This window comes from Lycorma delicatula, chromosome 1 (assembly GCF_047948215.1).
Source record: "Lycorma delicatula isolate Av1 chromosome 1, ASM4794821v1, whole genome shotgun sequence".
NCBI classification, from domain to species: Eukaryota; Metazoa; Arthropoda; class Insecta; order Hemiptera; family Fulgoridae; genus Lycorma; species Lycorma delicatula.
Genome location: NC_134455.1, coordinates 188,925,635 through 188,949,213, shown reverse-complemented (window position 1 = coordinate 188,949,213; position 23,579 = coordinate 188,925,635). Strand labels below are relative to the sequence as shown.

The 23,579-nt window shown below is 30.5% G+C and overlaps 1 protein-coding gene across 9 annotated transcripts in view; it reads right to left on the bottom strand.

The window, feature by feature from the left end:
* Nucleotides 1–23,579, bottom strand: part of Crag (DENN domain-containing protein Crag) — a 213,106-nt gene that overhangs the window by 137,204 nt on the left and 52,323 nt on the right. For all 9 annotated transcript variants that reach the window (XR_012756753.1, XR_012756750.1, XR_012756754.1 and 6 more), the window contains exons 7-11: nucleotides 22,169–22,294; nucleotides 19,656–19,800; nucleotides 15,273–15,448; nucleotides 10,276–10,453; nucleotides 4,065–4,206 (exon numbers count right to left, since the gene is read on the bottom strand). Coding sequence is in view for 5 of the 9 variants with exons in the window: in XM_075368648.1 (XP_075224763.1) it covers nucleotides 4,065–4,206; nucleotides 10,276–10,453; nucleotides 15,273–15,448; nucleotides 19,656–19,800; nucleotides 22,169–22,294 (767 nt within the window). In the remaining 4 variants the exon portion in view is untranslated. The remainder of the gene's footprint in view (nucleotides 1–4,064; nucleotides 4,207–10,275; nucleotides 10,454–15,272; nucleotides 15,449–19,655; nucleotides 19,801–22,168; nucleotides 22,295–23,579) is intronic.

Genomic DNA, 23,579 nt, shown 5'->3' with positions numbered 1-23,579 from the left:
AAATGATTATGTAAAAAATCTGAAAGCAGCCAGATGATATTTTGAAAATTTTCAGAAAAATGTAAATTTTTGCTCAGATTCAATTAGCATAAAAGCCAAATATTCTAACTCACTGTTATAATCCAGTTTATGTGATATGGGAAAGTTATAATTTTATATATATATATAAACATAACTGTAAAAAAACAGTATTACATTTGTTGTAACAATATACTACAGTATTTTACATTCTCAGTTATAAATAATTTCTTAACATATTGTAATTTTTTTTTTAATTTTTAAAACAAAAATTATTGAAAAAGATAAGATTAAAACTAATCCTGCAAGATGTGGAAAGGAAGTCCTGTTTGAGATTTACAATAAAGCTTCTGTAAAAGTTGCACACAATTCTATTTTTATCACTTAAAAACTTTTTTTTAAAAAGGATCTAGACCTGTAAATTAAAAAAAAAAAATAACTATCAAAGTTATCGTTTTTTTAACGTGCATCCTGAGAAAGCAAATACAAAAAATCTGTTTGTCTATGTTTTTTCCTATGTATGTTCAGATTTGAAAAACATTCAATTCGAGTAGCAAACATTGCTACAATTTTTTCCTTGCAAATTTCTAAGTAAAATAAATTCATTCCAAGTTTCACTAAAACATATTATGCCATTCATTTGCAATCACGTAGAAATATTAAAAGTGACATAAACAGAGATAATAGATTTAAAACGGAATTAAACATAACAACACAAGAAAAAGCCCTTTTGTTTTAATTTTTAATGAATTCAAAGATAATATGAAAATAAAGTATATCTTAACAATTATTCAGAGATATAACTTAAATTATATATACAGACTAGCCCTCCTTCACAGCTTCGCCAGCACTAAATGGTTACTTGCGTTTCCCATAGCAGTCAATCTTTTTATTTTATGTTTCTTAGTCAACTGAAGATAGGTGCAACCCAATTACACATACAGTAATGGGGGCAGTGGCTGTGTTGGTTGAGCCACAGTTGGTCTTTGCACCCCTTAAAACAAAATCAGAATTAAAAAAACCTGAAAATAGTTATCTGAAGAGTATTTGTACGCCCAAATCTACTGAATATCTTGTTTACTATGGTCGGGATTGGGAAAATTTACAATCATTGTTCAAATTTTTTTTACCTTTCTTCATCCCCTATCAAAGTTGAATTTAAAAAATCAAGAAATTGGTTTATTGACATGAAGATTAACTCACCAAAAATCAGGTTGATTTCTTCACTTTTTACCGAGAAATTAAAAAAATAACAGGGTTTCAAAAAAACTTCAAAAATCCATTTTAACCCTTCAAACTCGTAATTTCAAAAAAATCTAGAAATTGGTTTTTAGATATTCATTATCATTCGGTTCAAATCCCGCTCACACAGTGATAAACACTCAGTTTACAATTCATAAATGCAATTCATTAAAAGTTTGTGGTACCCAGTATGTCTGATAAGTTCCCGAACTAAATTAAATAAAAATGCAGATTTTAAGATAAATGAATTTACTTACATCAGCCCTCTACATAGAACCCTTCTCTAGTTATTCACTAATTGCAGCGACAACAGAGAAGTAGCAAACATTGCTACAATTTTTTCACTTGAAAAAATTAATAAAGAAAATTGATCGATTTAAAATTTGATAGAGCCTGTCAAACGCTCTGGACAAATCACTTTGTGGGATCGCCTTCAACTATTCGGTGCAAGCCCTTTGGATAGCTGGAATGTTGTCGAAAAAGCGGCCTTTCATCTTTAACTAGAGTTTCAGTAACAGAGAATAGTCTGCTGGAGCCAAGTCAGATGGGATAAGACAATGATTTGATATGCAGCATAATATAACATGTTAAAACTGTTGCCATTTGTGCCAGGGCATTGTTGTGCAAGAGAGTCTGACTGCCTGGATCCTGGTACTCGGACCGGATTTTGATGAATGTGATGCATCAGATGTTTCATTACTTCCAAATAGAATTTAGAATTCACGGTTTGACCAGTTGAGACAAATTCATGACGAATCTGGGCCTTCAAGTCGAAAAATGCAATCAACATCATTTTCAATCTTCATTTTTGCTACTTGACTTTTGCCGGTCTTTGTGCTCCAGGACTCAACCAAGCAGCGGATTGACTCTTTGTTTAAAAATCATACATGAATTTTTTCTGTTAGAATTGTACGTATCAGGTCTTTACCAATGTTTAGTTCTTCTGCTATGGCCCGAAAGGTAAGATGAGGAGTTTGAGCAGGAGCACATGTACTTTCGCAATGTTTTTGTCGTAAACAGCTGTTGACAGCCTCCCACTTCATTAGTCGTCATCCAACAACTCTGTTGTGCTGTCTTTAAACCACTTCCACAATGTATATTGTAGTATGAGATGTGGCTTCATTATCATTTAATTTAAATAAGTTTCAACGAATGATTTTTGAAGTCGAACATAAAATTTTATTGCACTTCTCAGTTACATGTCACAAGCTCACTCAAGGTCACATGAACACAATGCACATGGCCGATTATAACTCGAAACTGGAGTGACAAAACGTGATGAAATTTTATACACATACTCGTCAGACATCGTACTACATAGTTCCTTGGTTGTCTGAGACATAGCGCTACTTGTATCAACTACAGAAATTTAGTTCAGGAACTTTTCAGACCTACTGTGTACAACCAGCAAATCTCCACTAGTATACACACACACACACACACACACACACACTTTAGAAATTTTTTGTGATGAAATATATCTAAAAATGTTCTGTTATACCAGAAACATGGGTTAAAATTTTGGTGCGACGAGTACTTTTTTGGCTTATCTCGAATAAACAAAATCCCTCTTTTTCTCTTTATATAATAGTATAGGTAGATGAATGAATGAAGCGTGCTTTAGTTAGAATCATTGAATTAAATAAACAAAAATTATTCTATTTAAATAAAATTATAAATATTTTAAATTACGTTGTGTGTGTATGTGTTGTAAGCCATGCATCAGAAAAAAGCCACAAGTCTTGTGAGCTTTTATTACAAGGAGACCCAACCAACCCCTCTTAATGAAAAGTAGTTTTTCACACTTGCTCACTCAATATGAGTTTTCACTTACAAGAAAAAATTAATATGAAAAAAATTTTAAAACTATAAAAATTATATGAAACTAAAGGCAAATTATATAAAACTGGGCATATAACCACTGTAAAAAAAAAACTCTTTTTTAATTTTAATTTTTAAAAGTTATTATGATCCTCTTCTTCAATGAAAATATTTTCTGTGAGTTATTTGAAAAGGATGCATCTAACACAGAACCTCACATATTAAAGAATGGCACTTAATACTTTTGCTAAAAAGATTTTTTCAAATTCAAATTAGGTTATGATTGACTCCCTTTAAAAAAAAATTTTAACTTATTTGCTCAGAATGCATTTTAGCAGAAAAAACTTTCTTCATTTTTTTTGGTGAATAAATGAATGGGCGTTTCTATCCTTAAAAATTTCATAGAAAACTTCTGAATTTTCCATATCTTTTCTTAAAGAAATGGTTTTGTTTTTTTTTTTGACTCAGTTCATTAAATAATATGCACTAGAAAGATGCAAGTGAAAGATTTCAGAAGACAAAAATAAAAGTAAATGAATTTCTTTAAATTCATGTAAATGAGTCATGAAAAAATTCCCTTTTCCAGACAATAAAGAATTGTGCAAGCGTGGTCATCCTCCACACCTAACAGAAAACACTGCTTTTAAACAATTAGTTTATTCAACTTAAACATATAATTTATTTGGCTTTTTTCATTTATTATTTAACTGAACATTCAATAATTGAGAATTAAGTAATAATGTTAATTCCAGTGTTAAAGATTATAACAATATTTAAATCAAACTTGTCCCATATCCAGAAAAATACAGCAAAAAAATTATAAATGTAATTCAACATAGTTAATAGTTTCACGAAAGAACCCAAGTAAATGGATTCACCTTTTGCAAAATTATAAAAAAATAAATGACAGCTATATAAAATTACTCCAGTAGCAGTGAAGTATTTTCAATCAATAACATTATCATCAAATTACATTTACTAGCCTTGCAGGTCGAACAACGAATGTGTATCTGTGGTGCCAACTGTTGGAGCTTTAATTATTGGTAACAGGAATGAGCGATAGCCTTTCAATACAGTTGCCATAAACCTTAAAAAAGCTTCCTGAATTTCTAATTCAAGACTTTGCTGCAACAAAACATTATAATTAAAATTTGTTTTAATTGCATACAAATACTGCAGTATAAAAACAACAATTACTAACATTAGAACACTACTACAAGACTATATCAATATCATGATTATTACACAGTAGTATTATATTACTGAAAATGTAAATAAATAATATTCATAATGTATAGCTTTTTTTACAGATTATTATTGTTTTTAACAGAACTGGTCATACCTTCTCAAAATTACCCTTGTCTAACAATCATATGACTTAACAATCACCTGACTTAACAATTCAGGACTTCTATCTGTGGGGCCACATGAAATCATTAGTACATTAATAAAAAAGTAATACAGATAGTATTACTTTTTTTACTTTGTATTACTTTTTTTTTTAGTATGACTAAAAGTATTGTTGCAATACTGATCATCATCATTATATGGTGTTCTGCCTGTTAGCAGGTCCCTGGCACCGATGTTGTCTCCATCTGTTTCTATACCACATACTGAAAGCCACCAAAAACATTGTCCATTGAAAAAAGTGCTGTATTCACTGTGGCGGAGGGCATTTTCAGCAGTTTATTTGTTTGTAAGTTGATTTTATTGCATTTATTTGTTAATTTTCTAAAATATCTAATTCTTTTGTTTAGAACAAATCTTGAAAATTTGTTACATCCTTTGTGAATCACAAATATATATATATATATATATATAAGATTTCAAAACTATTTCAAAAGATTTTATATATATAAATAGAAATAATAAGATTTCAAAACACCTTTTTTATAAATAATTTTTATTAAAAAAATACATACGGTTTTTTAAAAATAAATTGAAATTTTTGACTTACCAAAACTGACTGCTTAAAAATATAAGTAAGTTTAACAGAAAATGTTGAAATTGTGGTCACAACTTAAAAAATTTCATTATGAAGTTTTTTAATGTAAATTTCACTAAACATTTTCTAATTTGGATGTAAATGTCAATAGCAAATTCTCATTAATATAGAACACTAAAAGTTTGTAATTTTTATGCATTACTTTAAATATAGTAATTTTTTTTTTTTAATTTAAGTTATTATATTTGCAGCAATTATGACTAAAAAGTTATAGGTCCATCCAGACAAAAAATATAAGAGATGTAAAAGTAAAATAAAGTGATACTCAAAAAAAAGCTTCTATTGCAGTACTGAGAAGGAACAGTAGTTAAGAATCCAAAGAAAAGATATGTGCAACAATATTAAACATATTCAAAAAGTTAATGGAAAATTAAAGATGAATACAACGCTTTTTAATATTAATATTAGGTTTAATATTTATATTAGATTTATCTATATCTTTTCTTTCAACTTCTTTCTTATATTAAATTGCATCTTCTTCCTTATGGTTTTATTTCTCTCTTTACATTGAAGCAGAAAAAAATTTAATATTTAAATTTAAGTGACCAAGCAATTAAAATACAAGATAATACATTTTCATTTATGAATTTTCTATAGTGCTTAATACCAATTAGCAAATATAATAAAACACACGCCTGCAATGTCCATTAATGTTTATAATTATTTGTTTTTAAGTTGTGTGTAACACTTTTTTTGCTTTTTATAAATTTCACCTGCTATGATCATTAGAATGAGTTCTTTCATTACAAAAGCACTGACCATATTTTAATAATGTTTCAATGAAGAGAATTTATAATGAAAAAAATTAAAAAAGTTCATATAAACATAAGTTTAGAAACGCTTTGTTTTCAAGTTCCGGCTAGCATAAGATTTCAGCTCTCCTAATAAAAAAAACCTGACTGTAATTTTTGGAATCCAAATTAAGGCGTAAAGTTGGTTGTTTCTTGTGTAATTTGAGCTGGGAAATAGGATAAAACAGGTTCCAGAAATGTAACTCCCATAGATTTTAAAATATCCAACATAAACACAAAATTTGGTGTTGAAAAACAAGTTTATTTTAGGTTTGTAGAACAATAGTTTTGTTAAATGACTAATACTGTATTTACTCAAAAATAAGGTCCGCTTTTTTAACATAATTACACTCCAAAGTTTTGGGGATCTTATATTCGAGGCAGGTCTTACAAAAGCTTTTTCGGAAATGAAAATAAAAATAACTGTATTCCGGAACTGTGAATTTACTATGTTTTATCAAACACTAACTACTGTAAGTTATACAGATAAAATAAGTCTTATTATTTGAGGAGCCGTGCTGTTTAACCTCAGGGGCTTGGCTTTGTTCAGGTTCACAGGTGCTGTTATGTCTGAAAACAGAAATAAACTACTTACGAATTTATAGTTCGAGCAAATTACCGTTATTTTAACAACAATGCAAAATGTGCAGAATTGTATTTTAATTATCTGGAACACAGTTGTTTACTCAGTCACTGCTGCTTTCATCATCATCCTCATCTTCTCCATCATCAATGTCAGTCTCTCCCTCAGTTGTGTCATCAGAATCCTTGTATATGAAATTATGTTCCATTCTATCCAATGCGCATGAGATGCCAGTCTTCTTGAAACTCTTGATTATCATTTTTGAAGTACTTTCCTCCCAGGCTTTGACATTCCACTTGCAAAGAAGCTCTATTGAAGGTTTCTGCATTTGTCCGCTCTTCATGAATGTGTAATTTCCATCTGCCATCCATTTAGAGAAAAAATGAACGTGGCCTTGAACGGCTTATTGATGCTCACGTTCAAGGGATTGCAGCAGAGAAATGAGGCCTCCCAGAATAACTGCAGTATCTATGTGCATTTCATTGATTCGATTCTTTACAAAATCTTCAACATGGCCACAGAAGCTACCTAAAATAACAAGTCCTTGTTTTTTTAACATTGATCCAGGGCGGCGATTCCAAATGACTTCTAGCCAGTCACATATTAGTTTCGCATCCATCCACTCACTATCTTGTACGTAAAAATGTAAAGCTCCTGGTAGTTTTCCCTTCAGCAGAGTTTTTCTTTTAGGAATGACATAAGGAGACAATTTTTTTCCATCTGCACAAAGTGGCTAACATAACTGTGTATCTCATTTTTTCTGCTCAAACTGTTTTCACCAGTACACTGGATTTGCCCACTTAGTTTACAGTTGTATTCTGTAGCATTTCAAAAAAGACAGGAGTTTCATCGGGACTTCCAATCTGAGATATGAGGTACTGATGTTTTCCTCTTTCACGTAGTACATATCATTGAAACTCCAAAACTTTGCCAATATATTCAGCTGGTAGTCGTCATTGGCACAAAGAAGTTGTCTGTCTCAAAGTGAATCCATTCTTCTCATTAATTGCACCACCCACCCACAACTGGCTTTAAAGTCACTCGCATTTACATTGTGTTTTGCTACTTCGTGCCCTTTCATTTGTATCATTTCACAGATCACTAACTACACAGCACTCTCTTCTCTTCTCTTCCACCCACTCATGCACTGTATCAGCCACTGCGGGATGGCGTCCTTTTATGGGGCCACAAAAAGATGATTTCCTTTTCTCATGGCAAGTTTATTTCTCTGATTTCTCCAGCAATGAATCACGTTTGGTTATACCATATACTCTCAACCCACTGCTCATACATTTTCAGCAAATTCAAAAACATCTAACTAAAACCCTACAGTGAAACTTTTCCATGAATTCAATTTACCAGTAACACAGACAAAATAAAGAGAAACTCACTTTCAATAAAGTTGCTACTGTTCTAATCAAAGGTCTTGTTTTACTAGTAAAAATAAAGCAGGTAATAGGATTGAAGTTGCTACTGTGTCAACATCTCACCCCTTCCCAGTGCTGTCAAACACCATAGAATTGTTTTGCACACACCTGAAAGGGTGAAATTTGTCCTTGGTCAACAACTAACTGTATGTACAGTAACAAAAAAATTGAGTTGTAACTCTTGTAACAAGTTTGTCAAACTCACTGGTCTAATATTTGCAAATTTTTTTTCTCTAAAATTTACCTGCAAAACTTGGGAGGGTCTTATAATCGAGGGGATCTTATTTTCAAATAAATAATTAAAAGTGGAAGATTCAGAACAAAGAAAATTTAATTCTGAAAAATTAATGTAAATACAGCCAATAAAAAGTAAACAAAACCTTTAAAAGTCAGTTTGTGTTGAAGCAAAAAAAAGAGAAAAAATTGTATTATGGTAATCTGTTGGCTGCAAATTTTGAACCTCCTGCAGGTGGAAAAGATAAAGATTCTCTTTCCGTAAAATGCACCACACTTTTTTTTTTGGCAAACCAGTGCAACATGAAATTCATCTTTTACTATAGCCTGGACTACACTGAATATGCTTAATCACACGATGTTAAACATTAACACACAATTATTTTACTTGGCATTCAACAAAAAACGAACACATCTGAAATGACCTTTTCGTTTGTAAATGCTGATACACTAAAGAATATTTAAAAAGAATGTTTATTAGGTAGAGAAAGAATATTACAATTTTCTAGTCTATTTTTCCTCTGTTTTGCTTCAATACAAAACTGATTTTTAAATTTTTTATTTACTCTTTATTGGCTGTATTTACATTATTTTTCTAAGAATAAATTCTCTTACAAGTTTTGTTACTAAATCTTTTGCATTTATTGGTCATTTAACAAAGCCATTTTACTAAAAACCCAAAAAAACTTGTTTTTTAACACCAAATTTTGTGTTTTACGTCAAATATCTTAAAAACTACTGGAGTTAGAGTTCTTGGACCTGTTTTAACTTATTTCCCAGCTCAATTTACATAATAAACAACCAACTTTACTGATTACTTACCCAAAAATTACAGTAGGGTTTCTTTTTAATAGAAGAACTAAATCCAGGCAAAATTTTTTGCTAGCATAACTTGAAAATAAAGCTTTCCAGACTTATGTTTATATGAACTTTTTTCATTATTTTCACCAGTAGAACATGTGCTGCAAGTTTTCCATTTCTTCATGGGATACCTGTATATTTACATTTTATTAAATAAACCACCTAGTGCTTTGTTTTTCAACAAACCAGTGCAACATAAAATTCATCTTTTACTACAGTCTGGACAACACTAAATATGCTTAATCACACTATGTTCAACATTAAAACACAATGATTTTACTTGGCAGTCAACAAAAAATGAACACATTTGAAATGACCTGAAAAGTTTCTCCATTTCTTGGCATTCAAAGATATTGAGATAAGACATATCACACCTTAATTTTTCATGAAAAGTACTTTCGCAGGATCCTGCATCCACAATCATGATTAAAGTAATTTAGTTATTGCATAATAAAAACTTTAAAATAGAAATACTTAAATAATGAAAATTGTGTATTAATTTACAAGTGCTGCAATCTGTTGCAGTTTTTCTAAGTACATCTCTCTAAAAACACTAATGGTTTAACGAATTGAAATTTTGTTTGTATTTATATTTTAATATTAATTTTCTAATACATTAATTTTATATCATCTTTATTAATTTCTAATATTTCAGAATTTGTGTTAATATCAGAAATAGAATGTTTATTGTTAATAAGATGGTTTGCCTTATAATAAAATGCCCTATAATTATATTAAAAAATATTTATTTATAATTTGTTAATTTGCTAACAAACAATTTCAGCAAATTAACAATAAATATATACGTAATCATAAATAAATATGTTTTAATATAATTAGGGAATTTAACAGTAACTGAAGATGCAGGATCCCATAAAAATCAATCTTTGGAATTAATATGGTAAGTTTAACTTATCTATTTAAAGTGTTTTGGTGGTTTATATTTCATTTAAATAAAATGTTATATAAATATATTACGAACAACTATAAAAGTGGTAACAATGTGCTCAAATTGAACTTACTTTCCAGACCTTATATAAATGTATCTTTGCAGATGTTTAATAATTAATCTTAAAATTAACAACTATAACACAAACTTGCAGACAATAACCAACAAACAATGAGCCACAATACAGCAACTATTTTCAGTATTTAACATTGTATTATGGTTTCCCCTTAAGAAAACCTAACATAAAAACTGGACCACCTGACAAAGAATACATTTAATTTCAATTATGCAATTAAACAATGATAATATCTAAAATATTAAAAAAAGCACACTGATCATACTACCTCACGACGTTTTAATTGAAAATCCTGATCTATATTTGTATCAGCTGTTTTATCATTTGGAATCTGTGTTTCCATAAATTTAATCAGTTTCTCATACAATCGTTCTAGATTTGAACGTAATGCTCTAGCTGCTTTCTTTGGTAATAATTTCACATTCAGCTGTCGTTTGTCATCACACCTATAAAATAAAGTAAACAGTAATTTGAAATAAAATATTTATTTAACACATTTGTAAGTTATTCTTAAAATAAAACAGGTAATAAACAGACATTATGAAATAAAAAGTACCAAACAGAAGAAATAAGGATAAAATAAAAAATAATGAACACATCCACTGTTAACTTTCTGTAATGAAGCCTTAAATAATAATGCTAAACTATGGTATTAAAAAATGTAAACTTCTGATCATTTAGTTCATTTTTTAAATTGCTATAGTAGTAGATAAGTTGTTAAGAAATACAGAGCATTCATATACTCACACACAACCCAAAACAGACGCAAATTACAGCTTAAACTGGAGGGAGATACTTTGCTTAAACTGTACTAGATAAGGTCAAAATGCACAGATCATGTGACTCATCATCCCCCCAGCAATTTTGTAGTAGTACAACAAGCATGCCTTTTTTACAAACCCAGCGTGAATTTATTGTATAACATTATTTAATTAGTCAATTTTATTCTGAATGCCAGAATGTTTTTAAGCCTGATTTTACCAACAGTTCAGTACTAAATAAATGTACTATTTTTCATAAGTATCTAGGATTTCTAAAAAGGAAGTATCTGATCATAATTATAGTTTTCATCCATCATGTTACCTGTTGACAGTTTGCCCAACATTCATCAGCTGTTTTTATATTCTTCAGTAACGACACTCAGAACTTTTAAAGTCATTCAATAAATTGGATCAGGGTTATTCACAAGGATTCAAAAAAGTTAAACTTATGCCCATATTGAACTTTGATTAGTGTTCTCCAAGGACTTCCAGAACCTGACTTTAACAGACAATTTCTGTATTGTAGTAGTTCAAACATTTCATCTGGGCATGTGTTAAAAATTGTTATTTATTTTCTGTTAAAGTGATGTTTAATCTTTCTGGATTACTCTAACCTGCGGATAGCAGTGTTCTTTGGTGGTTGAGTTTCAATTAATCACACATCTCAGGAATGGTCAACCTGAGACTGCACAGGACTATACCTCATTTACATTCACACATATCATCCTCTGAAGTAATGATATTTAATAATTAATGAACCCCTTACAGTGGTTCTGGAGGCTAAACAGAAAAAAAGAGGATTGCTCTAACCAATAGAGTATAGAATTCTGAGAATTGCCATATTTATAATGATATGCCAATTCATTCAAAAAAAGTTAGCATTTGATGTATGATTTCATGAAAAAGAATGATAAGATCAATTTTTTTCACAGAAACATTAACAGCAGAATTTATCCAGAAATTACAAATTTTATAGCTTAATTTTAAAAAGAATAATGAAACTATTGGTTGTAGAAGAGTGTTACATTTGAAACTGTCAATTCAACTATGGAGTTTTTACATACATTTTTTTATGACTGTATAATTCCTGCGGACTATGGCGTCTCCTTAGTCCAGTTCAAGATCCAAGGTTATCAAAGACAATATCTTTAACATTAATGCAGCAACTAATTCTAAGCAAAGTTACCCTAACTTAATTTCCTAAATCATATAACTAAATTACTCTTGTCATTAAATAATTTATTTTATACAAGAGTTGCATGATTTTATAGACACTTTTACTTAACATTTTTGCTTTGCTACTACATAATTTATAGTAGATGAATTGTGCTGAACTTTTCTGTTTTCTAGTTCACATGGTCCTATAATGAATTTATATATTCACTTTTAATAAAAGCAATTTACTATGACACGGAAATATATGCCCACATCTGCCACAATTGCCTCATAGTGGATAAATTTCATGTTTACTGTGAGATAAATATGCTTGCTATGTACATGTTCTATGTCCCAGAAATTCTATTTTGAAAAAATAAATATTACATAAATGCATACAAGATAAAACACCTACAATTATACTTTTTTTTTTTGTTTAACAGAAATAGTATACAACTCCATAAGTTCCCAAACAGAACATTTTTTTTATAAATCTTATGTTAAAAGGAGTTGAAGATTAAAAATATTGCAATACAATAAAAACATGTTTGAATTACTGTGATAATTCATGAAAATGATTTTTTGTTGCTTCAATATTCTTTATAGTCACTTTAAAAAAAAATTCTTAAGTATTAGCCTACTGAGCTGTTCTAGTAGTTAACTCATCATTGCAAATCAGTTAACAGCTGATTTTTGAAGTCTAAGGTTCTGAGGTTCATATCCTAGTAAAAGTTAGTATCTTTTATACAGATCTGAATACTAGACAGTGGATATCAGTGTACTTTGGTGGTTGGAGTTAAATTAACCACACATCAGGAATGTCGAACTGGGTCTGTACAAGACTACACCTCGTTTACATGTCATACATATCATTATCTCCTTATTGGGCTGTGGGGGTTGCTTATTGTTCACTAGTTCAACAGATTGCAATGTACACATTTATAAAATAAAATAAAAGAGAAAAGTATTATTTGCATCTACAATAGGAGGGGAGATCCAAGTTTGTAAAGATTACCGATGACGTGCGCCATGTCTTATGTCTGCCCCAGGTACAAAGGTGAACATATCAAAGTAGCTAGAGTTTGTGAGGATCAATTCTGGTTTTGATCTGCAAGTTAATTGAAAAACCAAAAGGGTATGGAACATAGTTACTGGCTTCCTTAGATCCTTAGTCCTACAGAGAATGGCTGAGGAAATCTGATGCTGTTATAGACGTATAGAGAGAATAGCAACTAGGGTGGCTAGGGGCTCATCTTAGTGTTTACTTTGCCAAGATAGGCATTTTGGCATTGAGCTCCAGTAAGCTGAGATATTCACTGTTAAGATGAGAATGGATATGTGGAGAATTTTGTGATGGTGCTGTGGTGTGGGAGGATGTAGCCATTGACCTCACTCCTGGAAGCAGACCAGAGCGAGAAGTAGTGTTTTCATTAGAGGCTTATTAAATTTGTGAACCTGTTTCTTGATTTTTAAGTAAATCAAAAGGACTTTGAATAAATCAAATTGTATGACAAAATTGCCATTGCAATCAGCACTTGTTTTGTTGGTATGAGGATAATAGTATTTTTGGTGTTTAAAGTCTCAATCAAGTAATGATCATAGTGCATAGTCTAAGTGAAGTTAGATATAGGAAGGGTGGTTTTTGTGTGAAACTTCAATGTTTGAGAAAGGCGCAGGGATCATGCTTCTGCGAATTGGTTGATTTGAGAGTTGAGGATTGTAAGTTACGGTAGGTGGCTGTTGCTGGAAGAGGCTACACAAAGGCGATATTAAGTTTTGTAAATACACAGATGGAAAATATCTGCTTAGTCATTTGCTTTGGTGGCATCCTGGTTCAAGCCAAACTGATGTTGTGTTATCAGGTTTAGACGATCTATAAGATGACAACCAATAAAATGCATCATGGCTAGAAATGGAGAGGGTAGTGGGGTGACCAAGATCGTCACAAGTGTCTTCCCCTATGGGGGTCAGTGCAGAGACCTGTTGCTGAGTACGATATGAAACCATGTACAATGATGGCAGCAAAGGAGGATGAATTAAGAAAATATGGAAAGAAATATACTTAAGGGTATATGGAGTGATAAAGGAAGGAGATTCATGGAGGATAAAGAAATATAAAGAACTGGAGCAACTGTAAAGAAAACTGGATACTTTTGTCAAAATAAACATGAGAATTCATTGATCAGGTTATATACAGAGAGTTGAGGATAACAGGGCTGAGAGAAGAGGAGAAAGGCCCAGGAAGAGGTTGAGAGGATCTTCCGGAGATGTAAGTTAGAAGATTGAGGAGGATGGCAAGGGATAGAAATTGCTGAAGAAATGTGATAAGAGGAGAGGGCCTTTTCAAAGACCTTTCCAAATAGAAAAATTATAATTTTTTTGTACTCCATAAAATATAATACCTAATCTTTGGTAAATCATATTTTTATTTGGATACATTAATTCTTTAGTATTTCTTTTACTACTCAGTATATACAGTTATGAAATGATTTTTATTTCATAAAAACTTTAATACAATTTACACCATTTATAAATTGGATTGCATGCATCACAGATGATAGATGCCTATCATTTCATATTATGATAGTCTCATAATAATCATAAAAAAATAACTTGTTATTGATATACAAATCAGAAGCGATTTCTACAGAAAAAATCATTAATCCTAATCAACTACTAAAAAAAAATATATATATAACAAAAAAGGATAATCCTGCTTTTCAAATAAGCAATATAATTATAAAAATTATGTTCACAACTGTACACCTATGTAGGTACACAATTATGAACACACTTAAGTATTCTCATTTTCAATAGCACCAGATCTAATTTTAAAAGCTATATAAAGTTAAAACATTATAATAATAATTAATAAATATTCAGTAAATGATAACAAGAAATCTATGTTTATTTCATTATATAGATTCTGAAAACATAAAAACACATAATTTGAATAAACAAGAATGACATTATTTTGGAGTTAAAAATTTAACTTCAAAATAATTATAAAAACAGCAGAGTAAACACTTATCTGATCAAGAAATATCAGTTACTTTCAATAAAATTAAAAAATTCAAACAAAGAGTTATGAATAAACAAACTATACTTTTAAAAAAAATGTAATACTTGCAGAACACTATATTACAACAATAAAACTATCCATAAATTGTTCAAATCCTCCATAGTCAATAAGATAAAATAACAAAGACTGCAGATTTACAAGCATAACAAAAGAATTTATTTAAGTCAACAGCACAACTGTGAGCATAGCTACAAACGTAAATTTCTAAAAAATTCCTTAGTAATAAAATAAATACCAAAATAACATAAACAACAAATAAATACTAACACAGTAATGTTGTTAGTATCCAGGTCAACACAATTTACATCAGTAGGAGGATCATAAAGATCAAAGAATCTAGAGTCAACCCCAATTAAGAATGGTAAAGGTGCATGCAGTACTTCAGCTAGACCAAGAGGACACAATGGTATATATGGACACTGCCATTTGAATGGAAATATTATCTGAAAAAATGAAGATAAAATAATTACATAAATTGCATTAAAAAAATGTTTTCTAATTTAATTAATTTGTTGTCTTAAGACATATAAATTACTATTATATGAACAGAAATCTCAAATTCTACAAGCTTTACAACCTCTTATAATAAAAATTAAAAATTTTATTTAATAAAATCACTTGCTATTATATTTTAATCATCTGCAATACTTATGTCACTAGGTATTTTCAATATTTTATATAATTAACTGACTTGTATTTAAAATAGAAGTATTGAAAGAAAAATTATGTAAATGGAGGAAAACATTTTTAAACCTTTGGTTCCAGCACAAGTCAAATGTATAATTTAACCTGTAGCAAGTTAAGTTTATATGTAATTCGTAAGTAAGTGTATTTGTAAATTTTTAATGTTGAACTGACATGAATTTTTCTTATAAGTATTACATGAACAATCTTTAATTTTCATTTATGTCTATGTACGTGTAGACAATTATAAAATGTAATGTAGCTTGATTGTGTCCAAATGTATCTAAAGTGCTTTCATGCTATCTTCTAACTGTATTTGGGACCAACTATTTATTTGTTAGCACTTACGTAAATTTGGCAGTCACCAAGGATGAAGTTACAAACCAAGTGAAATTCCGATTGAACTGAATGTTTTTGGGTATAGAAGATTTACTAAGTATGACAAGTTTTAATTTATTTATAGCTTCATTAAATGAATTAACTCAGCTAATCCTGAAAGATGAGATAATGTTGAGATTTTGGGTTCTGAAATTGTGACACCCTACCATCTTTCACCCATCACATTATAGCTAATTTAAACCCTATTAAAGAAGTGTTTTCATTAATAAAAAACACTGAAAATATTCATGGATGATATTCACAATCCTAAACCAAAGTGCTGTTTTTCATTTTTTAATACTGTTTTCTGCATTTTATTCAAGTTTTTATTTTTAGTTATTTTATTTCCACATTGTTAACTCTGCTGGTAATAATTAGAATATAGAATATAAATACATTTTGTAAAATTTTCATTTTGCTTTTTCAAGTGACTTACAGTTTTCTTAAAAATAGAAGTATGTTTACTAAAATTTGTTTTGAGTACTTCAAAAACTAACCAGATTTCCAGGATTGTTTGAAGTAATATCAACTCTTTAATTGTAAATAAGTGAAAGTTAAACACACCATAAACTATAAACATCATAAATACACAGAGCATCCATGAAAACCCATGAAGAAGCAGCTGATTATAACCACACCGTTTTCTTAGCTCAATCAGCTATGGTTTCAATGTGTTAATAAGTAACTGATTTCAAAGTAAAAAAAAGTATAAACATAAAACCCAACTGAACATCATCTGCTCTTCAAAATTAAATGAAGCAGGCAATAAAATAAAAATAAACAAATAAATTAAAATATTTATAATAAGAATTCAAATTCTCTATGCTATTCTGAACAAAAAAAAAACTAAACTTTTGAATATAGGAGGGTTAAAAGTTCTGGGCTTCATACAGAGTTGGCGTTAGTATGCTTAATTTATCAACAGCTCACATGAGCTTATTCCATTCATTAGTTTACTATAACAGTTTCAAGTTACTGTATCACTTAGTAGTATTTACAGTCTGTCAAAGAGGAGAATTGGGCATTTTTTTTGGAAAACAAAAAAACTGGAAATTTGTGCAGTGATTAAATACTTTATTCTGAAATACTCTACAGGAAATTAAAGAAGAGATTGATACAACATTGGGAAACCTCTTCTCCACTAAATACTGTTAAATTGTGGATGGCAGTAATGGGTCAAACACACACTAGTGATGAACCAACAGTGGATATTCTTCTGAAGTGACTACACCAGAAATGTTACAAAGCGCGTATAAAATTGTTTTGGCAGATCAACAAGTGACAGTGAACAAGTTAGCAGACTCTGTAGGTATGTCAACAGAATGTGTGCACAATATTTTCACAAACTTTTGGGCATGAACAAGCTGTGCGCTTGATGGGTGCCGAATTAGCTCACACCCAACCAAAAAGTACTAAAAAAAGATTTCAAGCAACTGTCTTGAGTTCTTTTGGTTAATCCAGAGGAATTTTTATGCCGGTATGTGATGGTTGATGAACTGATCAGGCTCCCAGTGGCTGTTAATTGGCTTGAGGGAAGAGATTTTCAACTAATAATGAATTTATTGCTGCGATAAATGGCTATTTTAAGGAGTTGGATAAAAATCGACAGTTTTGAAAGAAATTAATCTGCACATCTATAACTAAATTAAAAAAATGAGTAACTTTTTTTTAAATTTTAATTAAACTACAAAATATTCTTTAATTTTTTAACACTACCTAACACACATAAATTGTTAAATGATGAAACTGTTGATATAATGTTCACATTACAATGCATTGCATTATTACATCAAATTCCACAACATTTCTTATTAACTAGCTCTGGTAAGTATTAATTGATAAGTTATAAATCAATGATATTAACTCATACATACTATATAGTAAAATTTAACTAATGAGTTTTATTCTACATGCCTGATTATTTAAGAAACTTATTTTTTAATTTTTAATTTAAATTTTCAAATACCAAAACTGAATTTGTATTAAGATTTAGTTGCATGAAGAAATAAATGGCAAACGTTGTAAAGGGAAGGGTAGAATTATGTGACCAACACTTAAGAGTTTATGCCATTTAATATTACACAATTGTTTTATTTTATTATGACATTATGATTACAAAAGAACTAATTAACTAATCATCAAAAGTTTCTATAATATTTTACAACTGTTACACATACACACTTACCAGACTGTCCACATCTTCGTAAGAAAAGTATGAGTTTGTTACCACCATCAGTTTTAATATAAATAAAATTATACATTAGTTAGCAATAGTAAAAAAAAATTATTGTGGAGATTATTAATCAAATAAATTCTCATACAACATGGATTTAAGCAATTAAATTAGATGTGGTTAAACTTTAAAGAATTAGTATAAATTCATTAATATTAAATATGAAACATATGTAACACTGAAAATGTAATTTACCATTAAAATTTCTTACATCCCTAAATTTAAATGTGAATATTTTAGGAATAAATGTAAGAGGCAAAAAACCAACTGGACACAGTTTACCAGCCATGGATTTAGATTTAGTTGGTCTGCAAGTATGATAAAATCTGAGGTGGTATATTCTGATAATTAGTAACACAAATAATGAAATAGCAGATGAACACCAAATAGGAAATCATTTTTGTACAAGGGCTATTCGGAAAGTAACTTCTGATTCGTTATTAAAAAAACATAAATTGATAAAAAAAAAATTTATTATATACATTTTACAGCTACATCTTTGAGCTACTTTTCTACATTAACTGCCATCCAAATTAAGGCATTTGTCATATCTTTAAACAAGGTTTTGAATATCCTCATCATAAAACTCTGCTGCTGCCTATGAATTAAGCCAGGTAGTAATACCGTTTATCAATTCATCATTTTCAGAACACTTTGTCATAAACCATTCCTTCATTTTCAGGAAATGGTACTAATCACTGGGAGCCAAATCAGGGCTGTAAGGAGGATGGTTAAACAACTGTCAATTTAGCGCTAAGTGTGTACTGTGTTATACGAGCCGTCATTGTCATGAAGAAAAATGATGACTGAACTCAGCATGCCGCGTCATTTGTTTCATATGACCCTTCTCAATTTCTTCAATGTCTTGCAGTACATTTCAACCTTATTTCAGTTCAGAACTATTTGGAAATTAACTTGAATTGAAAAACGGTGCTATTAACTGGCTTAATTCACTGGCAGCAGTATTTTACAGCAAGGATATTCAAAAACTTGTTTACAGATATGAAAAGTACCTTAATTTGGACAGCAATTATGTAGAAAAGTAGTTAAAAGATGTAGCAGTAAGATGTATATAATAAATTGTTTTTTTATCAATTGGTGTATTTTAATAACAAATCTTACATTACTTTCCACAGCCTTCATATGTAACTGACTAAATTTTTCAGAATTAATATTGATGAAATTCTACATCAGTTAAAAAAAATTTAATTATTCATGAATAATTTATTCTTCTATACTTTATATAATATAATGGTAAAAAAAATGAATGGGGTGCAAGAAAAATGAGACAAATTATTATGATTATAATGAACTACTAAATCTAACAAAAACTTATTAAAAACTTGACCGATTACCATAGCAACAGCTTCAGCAACAGCAGTCAATACATCAGGACGCAAAGAATGGACGAGAAGTTTCTGTTCCGTTAATGCACACAACAATAGTAAAAGACAATTTTCTGGACCCAAACTTATTAGTAATTGTCGAAAGCCTGCACCACTGCAAAAAGAAATTATCATAAATAAATACCAAGTTTTTATAAAAGTGGGTGTATTTATCCAACATAGCTATTATGGCCTAACATGAATGTTCACACAGGAAACAAAACTCCCTTGACTGATCAGCAGGGAAAGAGCATTGGGAAGAAAAATAATGGAAGGGAAATGAGAGACAGAATCTGTTGTTTTTGAAAAACTGAAACGCTGCAGACCATACTCCCATGCTATCATGAAAAGAAGAAATAGGCAAAAAAAAGTATAGAAACTGGGAAGATGTAAATGGGCATTTCTTCCAGTAATAGAAAAAGACAGCAGAAAATGCTAATCTCACAGTAATATGCATTATTAAAGAAAGTTGCTTTAGAAGAATTATGACCTATCCTACTTTGCTTTACTAGGCAAAAGACAACACAGTTACAGGCGACTTTCTTCGAAATACAAGTAGTTGGACAGTCCGAGCGATCATAGACTTATAACCTATAAGATCGTTCATGGAGGCAGTCTAAGAGCTACAGATTCAAGTTGCTATAACCTAAGGGGCCTGGATCAGCACAGGCTGCAGCTTAAGTGCACAGCTGCAGTGCAGCTTAAGTGCACAGCTGCATTGCAGGGGTTGGAATGGCGCATGGAGCACAAATAGGAGGTGGAATTGATGGCTGAACAACTTGACTGAGCCATCAAGACTGGCTGCGATAGGGTCCTATGACGGCCTCAGCCAGTGGACAAACTCTTAGGTAGTGGCCAGTCCACTAATCAGAGACTGCCTGGAGCTGCCTCTTAAAAGCAGGCAGAAACCCGAAAAAAAATAGTGGTCCTCTGACCTTAGCATGCTGCATGCTCTTGGGGACCTAGGTCCACTAGGAAAAGATACCAGCATCGCCCAATAACAGGGATTATCGTTGATGATGTGTACGCTGAGCGTCTGCGGATCTACCAGCGCACCCGTAATGGGTATGTTCATGCCATCAAGGAAGCCAGACCAAGTTATGGCAAGACTTCATGCGTAAGTTGCAGCACAGCCCCTGGCAGCTCGCAAAATCATGTTACTGGCCAAAACCATTGCATGTGCTGTCCAGTGTTCAATGCTGGTTTGGTGGTAGTGACCACAATTTAACATCTGTGGCAACTCACCAGACATTCCTGGATACTCTGTTTCCAGATGCTCCGGAGGGTGAAGCAGAGGTTGGCATTACGGCGGAGGTTACGACCTTCCCCAGTGTACAGGCTGTGGATCCCATAGATATAGACCGAGTGTTTTTGCGAATGGCACTGAAAAAGGCAAAGGATTGATCAACTTCATCTGGATAGTTTCCACCATCTGCTGCCAGTCATAAGAAAGCCACTTGGCAGGCTGTTCTCATGGTGTCTCATGTTCTCATGGGCTGTTTCCCAACTTGTTGGAAAGTGGTACTGTTGGTCATCTAGCAACAGTATTCACAACTACTTTTAACACAATGTTATATGTATTGTATTGTACCAGTTGTTAAATGATATGTTAATGGCTGATTACAAAACATTTATTATCATGCTATGCAGGTAACATGAGTTTATGATATCAAGATACTGTACCAAGTGTTGTCTAATGTTTAATTCCAGTTTTTGTAGATAATCCACTAACATGTAAGTTACAGAACTTACCAGTGGTGAGATTGTGTTTCTAATTAATTTAAACCTTCCACTGTCTCTTAACTCACTCCTTTTTTCCCCTGTGTACCTATTTTCCTTCATAATCAGCCAGGTTATTCCTTGATAAAAACTTTGAAAGAACATCTTTCAAAGTGTAATACAAACAGTTCATTCAGCCAGAATTACATTTTGAAAATCAAAAAAAAAATCACTGTCAGAATTTTATACTTGCTGGTAACATAAATCACCTTGAATTTTCAAACTCATTCTTGAACTATAATTCTACTATATTATTCATACATAAATGACTAACAAATATTTTAGCAAATAGTATTTAAGCTAAAATGTGTTGCTTGTTTGTTGTAGTAATTGCAACAAACTACTTCAATTTGAGTCTTGTAGGTGTACTAGCTTCAAACAGTATTACTAGCTTTCAAACTATAATAATGTTACTTTTAAGGTAGTATTAGTAAAACTTCAAAAATTAATTTTTTTGTTAGTTACACCAAAATATTTAAACATGTAAGCTCAAATTATTAAAACTTAAGACATTAAATTAAATATTTAAAAATTTAATTTTCTAATTATTTTTAAACGTAAAAGTATAAATTACCTTTATACTGTACAAATGTTTATAACTGTGTAGCTTCTAGAACTGGTAAAACATAGGAAAAAAGCTAACATTTTATACAAAAATCACAACTACAAAAGAGATTAAAATAAAATATGGTAAGCATACTAACCTTCTTGGTAGAGGTAAATCTTCAGGTTGGGTAAGAATTAATCTAGTATCTAATGATAATTGAAGTAGAATTCTAGGGCGCTGCAAGGACGGAAATGGCACTTCTTCTAACAAATGAGATATATATCTGCAAAAAAAAATACAACTAAATAATTTTCTTTTTATTACACTAACTAGTAGAATATTTGTATTCAAAAGTTAATTATTTATTAGAGGACAAGTAATCACTAATGACTTCATAATGAAGATTATTCTGTCTTATCATATTGGTGAATGCCCACATCATATTAATGAATTTCATTTTACTGAAATTAAACTTTTTAAGATTCATATTATTCCTCTATGTTGTTAAATTATATTAATATAAACCATGTAGTACAGAATATTGGAATAAGAAATATCTTACCTTAATTTTAACATGAAAGTAGTTTTGTGGGATCCTGCAAATTTTTTTAGATTTTTATTATGCAATAACATATTATTTCCATCATGACTGAGTATGCGGAATTCACAAAGTATTATATGTTAAAATTAAGGTAAGATATGTCTTACCTCAATATTCTGTACTACGTGGTCTATATTAATAGAATTTAAAATATAATGAATTTTAATACATATTAACCTGAATGACTAATGTATTATACAAAAACACCACTAGAACATGCTATTTAATAACTGAAGACCCACTAAAAGATGGGAAAATGTCACAAACATATCACCCACATACTCTTACATTCAATAACTGTGTAAATTGAAGAAGAGAAATTAAGCTTAAAATATGAATAAAGAAGGGTCCTGTTGTACCAATTACTCAAAAAAGTGGTAGAATTGTGAAAATTATGAAGTTGCAATGATTGTTATTTGGCGAGCAGTGAAGTTTTTGTTAGAACTTCTTGTGAAATACATAAGAATTGGAAAGAATTTTAGAAAAAGAATCAGAAAAGTGTTAGTAACAACTAAAGAAAGATCAATAGTTTTTGAAAAAATAAAATATAAGCTGTTTGATTTTTGCAGTAAGAATACTAATGGAAAATATGTAGAACTTTAAGAAGGATTTAGTAGTGGTGTTTCTGGATAAACACAAGACATTTGTACCAAGAAAATTAGTATGGAAGGTTACACAAATTAACGGTATGGGAAAGGAGGAAATAAGAATGACCAAGGCCGTGTACCAAAATGTAAGAGTTGAGTAAAAACAAAAGGGGGATTCACAAAGTGGTTTATAATGACAGCAGAGTGTATTATAACCACTTATACATGATGCACAAAATTTGTAAACATATGAAGTACGACTAGGGGGAAGCAAAAAAAACATGGGTATTTGTTGATGATATTATGTGCAGTAAAATGAAAATGAAGTTTTGAGGATGTGTGATATCTGAGATGAAAAAACTGCAGAATGAAATATGAAA